We start from the raw sequence: 11,179 nt of genomic DNA on the forward strand, positions 1-11,179 counted from the left end.
TGCCGTTACACTATTCTTAATAAAAACGCAAACTGTAAAAATTCAAATCTAACAAATTAAACAAAAATAGAATTTTCAGTACTAATGTTAAACCTGTCCTACTATATAGATCTGAGACTTGGCATGGCAATAGAAATATCATGAAAAAACTCACGAGTATTTATAACTAACTGCATAAGAAGTATCTCTCGTATCAAGAGGTTCCATGAAATTTGTATAGCAGAAATTCATAGAAAAGCTAAACAGAATGATCTGGAAACTAAGACTCGCTTGTGAATGACGAATTGTTCTACGTGAATCTAAAAAAATTTTAGTAAAAAAAGCTTTTGATTGAGACCCTCGGGGCAATAGAAAAAGAGAAAGACGTAAAAATGCTTCTCGCAATACGATTGTAAACAAATTTAAAACAATAGAAAAGACAAATAGGGAGGCAAAATATCTAGAAACAACTTGAGCGAGATGGAAAGTTATGAAAGAAGACCTATGCTCCAATTTGGAGTGAAGAGAAATATGTATCTATGTTTGCAGACTAAGTATTAAGGAATTATTCTACAGGAGGTAAAACTTGCAGGTGATCTGAAGTTATTATTTTTTTAAATGTCTGTGATATTTCCGTCCTCAATGCTTGAATCCCTTGCCACTCCAATTACTCATTGCGAATTCCATCTTGTGTTTGCTACAGAATTACAAATCAGTACTTTGTGCATCAAATAGCCCCTAAATGATGAAATTTAGTCCCTAAAATATAACAAACATGGCTTTTAACATCGCAAGGGAATACGAATACTGGCTATAAGAAATGCTAGAAAATCGATATTTTATTGTCACTATCACGTCAAGCAGATATACTCTAATACCTAACTAGTGGTGGAAAGCAGCTTTTGAAATATGTTGTATGCTAATATTATTTATATTTATGTCATTTGTTTATTTTCGTATTATTTGCTCTTTTACGGAGGAGTAATCTGCAATGCAATATCACATTTTAATGTAATATTGTCATTGCGTCTATAAGAATTAGCTACAACTTCTATATAACTCTAAACTGTATTAAGCTTTCTAACACTCCCCGGACCAGTACCACCCTATCTTGATCCTGGAGGTCCTTGGTTTGAATCTTGATGGCATGCAATGGATATCTCCCTCACACATTAAGACCCCTCACGCTGTGCATTTTCCTCAAAAATGAATGCATGCTGGTTCAATTTTGAATGCATGGGTTGCTTAAATTTGATTAAATTTGTTTTTGTGCTATTTTGGCCAATTTTCACTCAATTTTAAAAAAACACTTTTTCACAGCATTTATATCTGGTGAGTATGATGGCAATGATTTTTCTTTGATATTTTACATAAAAGCACATTCCTTAATTCTCACATTATGTTTTTCACCTTCTATTTTTCTTTGTGAAGTAAAATGGAGTTCTATTCTTTGATTTGCAATGATGTAGATGTCAAAAGCGTACATTTTGATTGAATTTAAAATGTTTGTTGTTCCAAATTAAATTTAAATGTAAAAATTAATCTAATTTATTCGTCAATATAAATATAAACTTTTTATTTTAAAACTCTAGTGCTTATAACAAACAACACAAGAGTAAAATTTATTTATTTTATTTTTCAATTCAAAAACTTTACATTAAAGTAACAGCTGTATGCATAAATATTAATTTGAAATTAAAGTAAAATAAACTTTTTTTTAAAAATAATTTATTTTCTAGAAACTGTTAAGTAAGTATTGCAATTAAATACATTCGTGAAACATTTTGTTTTATAAAAATTGAAGAGAAAACAAAAATATCGACGTCATAGTTTTCATCGCGTATTATTGATACAAATATTACCTTTTTGTAATGCTCATAATTATCTTTCTTTTTCAATAAAGTTCTTAATTGTAGCATGCGCTTTAAGCTAAATATGTTATTGATGAAAGCTTTTATTATATATGTTTTATCTTTTCAATAAAACAGAATGCATTAATGACATTTTTTACTCTTACATTATGTTTTGAAAGGTTGCGATTCGAATTTCATACCGGAGGCAAAAATTACTTCGTTGTGTTACCATGATAAATAATTCAAAAATGTTTCTGAAATGGCTTTCAGATGCGAAAAGTAAAATGTCCTTAAGCTTACGATCGCATAAAAAGGAAAGCGTTCATAAATTCTAAAATGTCTTCCAGCCGTTTGCGAAAACCATATCGTCCAAAAAGTCAATATTTACGAGCCAATAGATAACAATAATTTGGGAAGCTCTTAGGTTCTGTTCTCAACTGAAATAATTGAAAAAGTTGCAAAGGTTAAATAAAATAAAAAAATGGCGCCTATTTTAGTGCTTTCTCTTTGGTTAGCTTTATTTATTATCATGAAATTTTTAGTGTTATTTTTTTGAAACAATATAAATGGTGTTATAAACGTTATAAGATGTAGTGGTATAAGTTTTTCGATATTTGTCCTTATTCATAGATATTTTTGTTATAATAATTATAAAAATAGATTTACATAATCAAAATTATAAAACAATTATAACAGATTAAAAATTATTGATTTTGAGTTTTCTAAATTTGGCACTATAATATGATATTACGATTGACAGCATATTACAAAATTATTTTAATTAGTTTAGTAAAACTATAATAAATAATTCTAATAACTATATTTATTTGTCCGTATTTTGCATTTTTTTAGTATAATAGTAGTAAAAAGGCATTCATAATTTCAAAATTTATAAAAAAAAATACTAAATACTAAAAAATGCAGATTCTTAGTTTTGTAAATTCAAAACTATGATATGGTGAAACTATTGACAGTATATTATAAAATTATAAGAATATAACTTATAAAATTGTAACTTTTCATCACACATCATAATGAGAAAATTTTCGAATTTATTCTGTTCTATTCGCATGTGAAATAACAGAGATGATACAAAGGTTATGCAAAGCTCATAAGAGGTCTCCGTTTTATTTTTTTTTTCAAATTGTTTTGTTTAGTTTCAGATTTTATTACCTTCAACAAGCGTTTTACTGAAAGAAGATCAGTATTGTTTTTTCATAGAAACACTAGTGCAATAAAATATACTACAGATAATGTTACAAGCTTTAAGAGATTTTTGTTGTTTATAGAGTCTGTTATTTATAAAATCTATCACAAAAGGTATCACCTATATTACGTAATCTATCACCTATATTAGGTTCTATATATTAAAAACATGATAAATTATCAATCACTAAACTACAGTTATATTTGAGCCTATGATATATAAATTTAGAGCTTTATTATTTATTCAAAATTTTAAAGTTGTTTCACTAAAAGATTCATCAACGTATTCCTATAAAAATAAAAATACATATTCTGATGTTTGTAGAATGCGCCACAGTTTTGAAAGATGTATTTCAATATAAACATTTAAATATATTTCCTAATATAGTCTTATAAGAAATATATTTATTTAATTAATTTAAATGCTTGACTTTATCATAATATCACAATATTATCGTTTTTGCATTTTCTTTTCTTTTTTGCTTTTATAAATCCTTGCAGAAATTTGAAAATTAAAGAAAACAGAAAGGAAAGAAAGACAAAAAAGAAAAATTTGTGAAATAAGGAATATCAAAAATGTTCATAACAAGGTTTTGAATAAAAAAAAGAGAGAAGCTTTTTCATCCCGACAATGTGAACATGGTTTTGAGACACTTCATTTTGACACTAAATAAATTATTTCGTTTTTTACGGAAAGGTACTAAATTCACGCAATTTTTTTCTAACTTTAAAAATTATGTTTAAATATGTAAATCTTCTTTTTAAGGGAATTAATTGTTATATAATTGACAAGTACTAATAGCCTTAACAGAGAGTATTCTTAATAGAGATTTTGTATCATCGGTGCACATTTCTGTACTTAAAGCATCACCACCAAAGCAGCCAATATAATATGCAAAAACAAATCGAAATTTCAGTTAAAGCATCTACAAGATTACAAATAAAAGTAAAAGGCAATATATATTATTAATTTTTATATTAGTCTGAAACGAAACGACCCCAATTTGATACACATGTTTTTTCAGCTGCAGTTTCGGATTAACATAACATACTGAGTAACTGCGTTTCTTAACACACTAATATTATAATTCAAAAGGGTACATGAAATATTTTTGCACTCGCAATATTTTGTGGGATTTTATTCTACCTGTCAGCAGCATAAAATCCCTACACTGTATAAAATTCCAGATCAAAGTACCGGCACTTTGGGAGCATCATTAGTAAAACATTTTTACCGTAAAATAATATACCTCAATTTTTACAGTAATATTTTTAATTCAGTATTTTTCTGTAAAAATGTATGTATGAGGTTTTTCGTTCCGTATCATGTTTCAGAAAAATTGGAATATATGGTTCAAATGTTTTGGTTAAACTGTTTTGATTTTTCAATGTATCAAGTGTTTAAAATTATTTTCAAACACCATTATTTCAACGCATTTACATAGTTAAAGTATTAAATCTTCATTATAAAATATAATAAATACTTTTAACAACGCCTCATGACGCAACTATCATCTACTATATATTTCAATTCTGAAAAATAACTTTAAATTATGTAAATAAAATTCTTGCGATTCAGAGTTCTGTCACCGTGGATGCCAAATACTTTAAAAATTAAAAAAAAGAGAAAACTAATAATTATAAAAGAAAAACAGTCTTTGTAAATTATTTGTTAATAGTGTTGTTTGCTCGTTAACTAGTATAACGACATATTAATAATGCTTGCTCCTTTTTTGCAATAATATAATGAAGCGTATAAAAAAATGTACGTTTTGACATGTTTTCATAGACACGTGTTTCTAATACAAATCGCTATTTTTTTAGATCCAAATTTACTTTCTAGTATTACCCTATTCACTTTGTCACAGACTTGATTGCTAATCTATCTTCTAAAGTAATCCATCAGTTTTGATGTAAAGTATCAGGTTTAAATATTGATAACCTTTCTAAAAATCATTTGTGAAGCGAAAAATGGGAGAAATCATTTGATACTTACTGATCGAAAAATTCTCTTTTTAGCAATTTTCTTTATATTTATTTATCACATAAATTTTCTTCATACTTAAATATAAACCATAATTGTAAAACTTTGCAATAAATAATAGAACTTAAATGTCAACCAAGAATCAGTTACTTCTTCAACACGAGATATTATTTCTAAAATTATATTTCAAAAGCAAATTTATGACAAATAAATGATTTATATTGCTATTAACAAAATTAATTAAATAAATAAATAAATGAAAGTATACAAAAAGACTAAAAATGCATTTTTAAATTGCCTTTTATGTAATTATGTTTTCACCTCAAGCGGAAAAGACAATTACTAACTTAGGAGTACAATCACATAACGTGGATAGGACGTAGAAATAAATTAATGATATATTATCCCTTACTGGTTTCTGATAAAGTTTAAGAAAATCATTTTAATAAGTAAGCAAAATCTATAAATTTCACAGAAAAAGTAGGGTATATATGGAATAAAAGTAAAGAAAAAAACTCGATTAACTGTAACACAATTATTAACTATAACAATTATTAATTATAAACTATAGCTATTTCACGTACATTCCCATAATTATTTTCTCAGTGTTTTAATACTCATATCCACAAAGACAAATAAATTATTACAATTAGTCTGAAACTTTTAAAGAAAACTTAAAATCTATTTAAATAATTTCAATTACTCAAGAGAATAATGAACGAGTTACAAAAATAAGACATGCACAAAGTTTTTTCTTCTGTCTCTGTTAAAATTTGAAACATGTGACTGCTACTTTTTTTTAAAAAAAGAGCAATTTAAATCTATTGTTACATCCTACTTTTAAATTTGAATTACAACTTTGTAAAAAAAAATCCGAAGTTTGCAAAATAATAAAATGAAAACAAAATTTCATTCTCCTGTTCAAATTATTGCTCTCGTAAATTATCGTTCCTACATAACTCATGGCTGAATAAGTACCTTTCAGAATTCGAAGCAATTTGCTTCTTGATCAATTTATTCCCTCTCGAAGATGATCAACTCCGTCAAAAGAATACTTTTTTTCTTCCTGAACAAAGAAATCAATTATGTTGTCCTTGATAAAAGATGGAATAATTAAAAAGCCTTCACACTTCTTGTAAATTGCCCCTTTTCTTTAAGGGAACAAAAGTCGATCGTTGTTTAAATTAAGTGCCAAAATGTGACTTTCAGTCTTTTTGTTGTAAATAATTTATTGGAAGGGTAAGATGTACATTTAAGCACATCAAGTGCTGCTAATTACAAAAAGAAACCTTTTTTTTAACTTTTAAATAGTAAAATATAGTATTTTATTCCACAAAATTATTCTTGGTTATGGAACACTTGCTTTCAATAAACTTGGTGTATTTGGTTAAACTTATCTGTGAAAAATTAAACGAATCTATTGAATTCTATTAAATTTTAATTAAAAAATTTAACAAAGACTAAACTACTTATTAAAAGCAATTGTAGACTTAGGAAAGACTCAATACAACATTTACTGAACAAAATTGAATTTAATTAAAATATTTCTGGATAAAAATTCGTAAGACACTTCGAGTGAAGAGCAATATAAACCCAATTATAATTATGCAAGAATATTCCTTTGAAAATGTAAAATGTGTTCCTTGTGGTACCAGATTATAATAATAATTCTTCACAATTGAATTCGCTTATTAAAAATTCCAGGCTTTCACTTATTAAATTTAATTCCATTTTGTACAATGGAATATTTAGAAAATACACTTTTCATGTATTTTAAGTTTTTTTTAAATGGTGATCATCTATGGAATTTTAAATCTTTTAAGACAGTGTTTTACGTAGTAGGTCTTAATGTAATTCACTTACAGGAACTACGTTAAAATTGCATGACCTATTCCTTAATTGATATTCAATATTGTTATTTAAAATACGTTATTTAAATGCGAAAAACCTTAATTTATATAATATTTCTTTAAGAAAAAAAATCAGATGCATCATTTTGTTTTGTAGTATTTTGTTTGAAACAAATATTCATTTCTCTATTATCATTAATTTACAAGTATAACTTATTTAGAAAGTTTGATTTTACATTTTATAAGCAAAATCATTAGTGGTTTTCTTATTTTCAGATTAGAAAAGAACTAATTTTTTAACAAAAGAAAATGCTTTTTTTATTTTTTATTTCCAATGGCAGATTATAGACAGTAACAGCATACATAAACTTCTAAAAAAATAAGATCAGAAACAAAGATGCTGCAACAGAGTTTATTAATCACAACATGTCTCTAGCTTCCCAATAGTGTTCAGTGATAGAATTCTTGCAAAGTGCAGAGCAGCGGAGAAGGTGCGTGGAAGGTGCATGTCTTCACCAGAACTGCAAAGATTGCATACCGGGGAAGGAGCGATACCAAATCTAGACAGTCATGACCGGTGGCCAAGCGGAATTCAGCCACCGCTCTTCGTCTTGGGCCATTTCGCAAAAAAAGGATGGTGGCCGTCCAAGACTTAGTAGAAGTACGGTCGATAAGTTCTTCATGAGCACCGGTCTTAAAGGTCCTCTTAATAAGCTATTTGATGGAACAGAAAGGCATAATGAGCGCAGAAGTCTGAATAATTAAGACCCCCTTTTTTGCTAAGTAGTCTGCATTTTCATTACCCGTGACCTCGCAATGGGCAGGGACCCACTGGAGAACAATGGTTTTCTTAAGGGATGCTAGGTATTCAAGTTGGAGGCGGCAATCCAAAACGTCTCGAGTTAAGGGCAAGTAAAGCAGCTCTTGAGTCGCATAGGACAACAGCTTTTTCAAAAAGATCGATATGACACTGTAACTGGACTAGAGCTATTCGGATTGCAGCTATCTGTCCATCAAAAACCGATCCTGTCTCACAGGGGCATAAAACGAAAAAGTCTCAGAGAAAACTCCTGCACCAGCATTAGAACTGTCTGGTAGGAGGGATCCGTCGCTGTAGATCCGAAGCCACTCTAGCTCAGGGTAGTAAGAGCTCAATGCTTCATAAGTCAAGTCTTTCAAAATAGCAAAAAAAGAAAATGTATTAATTAGTTCTTAAATTAGTTTTTGTATCACTCAAAATAAAGAAAGATGCTCAAATTTCATTAAGAAAATAATTTATATAAAACACTTTTTGCGTGTCATAAACATTACACCTAATCAAATTATCTTATATATAAAGTTTGTCTACATTAGTCACCTACTCCATTTTTAAGTATTCACAAAGCCCTGCAAAATATATTCCTTCGTTTAAAATATTGTTATTTAAATGTTGTTATTAAATATTGTCTTATTTTAATTTGTTTTCACAGCATTTATATTTCTCAAATAATCTAGTTATTTTTGTTTATGCTAGACACCTAAGAAGCTCTCAATGCTACAAACGGAAGAAGAGAGTAAAGAGACTGACCTTCAAAGCATAGTGGAGACACCACTTATTTCAAGTATACATCCAACGTTGCATGTGAGTTTTTTCTTTGCTATATTATTCAAATATAAAATTAAGTAACTTATATATATATATATATATATATATATATATATATATATATATATATATATATATATATATATATATATATATATATATATATATATATATATATATATATATATATATATATATATATATATATATATATATATATATATATATATATATATATATATATATATATATATATATATATATATATATATATATATATATATATATATATATATATATATATATATATATATATATATATATATATATATATATATATATATATATATATATATATATATATATATATATATATATATATATATATATATATATATATATATATATATATATATATATATATATATATATATATATATATATATATATATATATATATATATATATATATATATATATATATATATATATATATATATATATATATATATATATATATATATATATATATATATATATATATATATATATATATATATATATATATATATATATATATATATATATATATATATATATATATATATATATATATATATATATATATATATATAAAGCTTGTACTTAGGTGAAATGTAATGTATTTTAATTTATATTAATATAGAGAAATTGAATAAAATATATTTAACATTTATGTCACTCAATGAGGTTTAAGAATATATATTACTTTTATTTTTGTCCACAAGCTTTCCAATTATCAAAATGTGTGAATCTCCATAACTTCCATAAACTGTTCGTGTTTTAGTTTTCACACAATTAGGGTTTTAATTTGGTGCTAAAAGAGAGAGACTTTTAAGGTGACTCACCCAGAAATTTTTTTTCCAAACGTACAAGGAACCTCCTTTCACAAATCTAAGTTAAATAATTGAAAATGACTGAAATGATATTATTCTCCGATAAACCTAAAATTTCGGATAAACTTAATTACAACATCTCTTTACAAGTTTTTCAAATTAGGATTTCTTAAGTTTTAAAATTGTAAAATTGTTCCAAATTTGTTTGGTTAGATACTGTGAAGAGCTAATATTCCAATTTATTGTAATAACTTTTAATATTTATATATGAAAAAGTATAGCTTCTTTTTTCCTATTGCAGCAATGGCCGAATAGTAAAAAAGAAACTACAATAAGAATGTCAACTCCGGTATGAAGACACGCTTTGTAAATGAAAGTTCCAGTGAAGGAACGACAATAAAAACCCAAAATAAAAGAGATGCTTAAAAATTGAAGTTTCAATTCTGGAAGCATTCAAACGCAAAAAAGAGTTGCCATAAGAAGAAAAGAATGTTATCCAGGTTGAATTACAACAGATAGAAGTGAAATTCCCCTTGGCGTCGAACATTCATTTTAACACCAAGCTTCTTTCATAAATCATCTGTAGTCTGTCCAAACTGGGAGAGAAAGCCATTGTTTACGAATTACGACGGAATTCACTCCCGGAAACTTAGGAATGTCGTCAGAAAAATAAGAAGTTTTCGTGTTAAACTTCACAAGTGGCGACAAAATAGGCGACAACTCCGTTGATGAATTACAGCTTGGGATTCAAACCATTAGCCTGCGACATAAATGTCTTGGCGATATATTACAAGAGTGAGATAGAAAGAATGATGTTTGTTGAGATAATTAACCTTTTATTCGAAATTCTATAAATTGCAGTTATTATAGAGATGTTGATACTCTAAGCAGGTGTTATACGTTACTGTTCTTGGGGAAAGTGTCAAATATTTTTACATGTTTGTAATATTCACAAATTTAAATCAAATTATTTTGCTTGTCTGTATGAACATTTAAAATCTGTACAAAGGCATTTGTTTTATTTACACATCTGTTGTTTGTTTTTACAAATGTAAATAAAAATTCAGTTTTTCGAGTTTTTTGTTGTTTTGATAGTGTGATATATAATTTGTAATATCTTAGGAATATTTAAACTCAACTAAATTAAGAAAAAAAATCATCATAATGATCAATTACAAAGGTTGAGATCTCAGATTTCCTATTAGTCTATTTTTTTCTGCGTAGCTCTTCTGAATCTCTCAACAAATCAAAACACCACAACATTGCCAAAAATCGCATATATTGTTTTTTGCCTTCTTCGCATATATTGGTTTTTGCCAGCTGCAATCAGATTTATTTTTCTGCTCAGCACCAGCCCATATAAACAGAGAAAAAAAAATTCTGACAATAGCATTTCCGGTAAAAAAAACGTACTTCTGGTAATAAGAAGCAAAATATACGGTATTCATATACCATAAGAACAGAAAAAAAATTTAGTTGGAATTTTTTTCTGTTCTTATGGTAATGGTGAACCTGATGTTCTGGTTTTCAAAACTATAGTTCCTATTATCACACTTTTAGTAAAAAGAAAAACAATACACAAAATTAATTATCTGAATAAATGTAACCGAATTTTATAATCTTTACAAATATTTTTCACAAAATATAAATTCAGATTTTACTGTTAACTTCACCAAAATCCTTAACAAAGCACTTCTGTAGAAATTATCGGGCTTCTTGGGGCTCCCATAGAGCCAGAAACACTGTAAAATTTACTATTTTCTAGTACAATACAAATTTAAGATGTTTATAAATTCTTTTCTTTCGTCACTATTCATATTGATATTAAAATAGCCACCAAGATTAGA

The 11,179-nt window shown here is 26.8% G+C and overlaps 1 protein-coding gene across 3 annotated transcripts in view; it reads left to right on the top strand.

Moving 5' to 3' along the window:
- LOC107444069 (adhesion molecule nephrin) overlaps window positions 1–10,409 on the top strand; it is a 134,039-nt gene extending 123,630 nt beyond the window's left edge. For all 3 annotated transcript variants that reach the window (XM_016058142.4, XM_016058141.4, XM_087165680.1), the window contains 2 exons: window positions 8,386–8,493; window positions 9,634–10,409. In XM_016058142.4, coding sequence (XP_015913628.2) covers window positions 8,386–8,493; window positions 9,634–9,687 — 162 coding nt within the window. In that variant the 3' untranslated portion in view covers window positions 9,688–10,409. The remainder of the gene's footprint in view (window positions 1–8,385; window positions 8,494–9,633) is intronic.
- The last annotated feature ends 770 nt before the right edge of the window (window positions 10,410–11,179 follow it).

Source organism: Parasteatoda tepidariorum, chromosome 6, assembly GCF_982258835.1.
Source record: "Parasteatoda tepidariorum strain Cologne lab strain chromosome 6, Ptep-v5.0, whole genome shotgun sequence".
Classification (NCBI taxonomy): domain Eukaryota; kingdom Metazoa; phylum Arthropoda; class Arachnida; order Araneae; family Theridiidae; genus Parasteatoda; species Parasteatoda tepidariorum.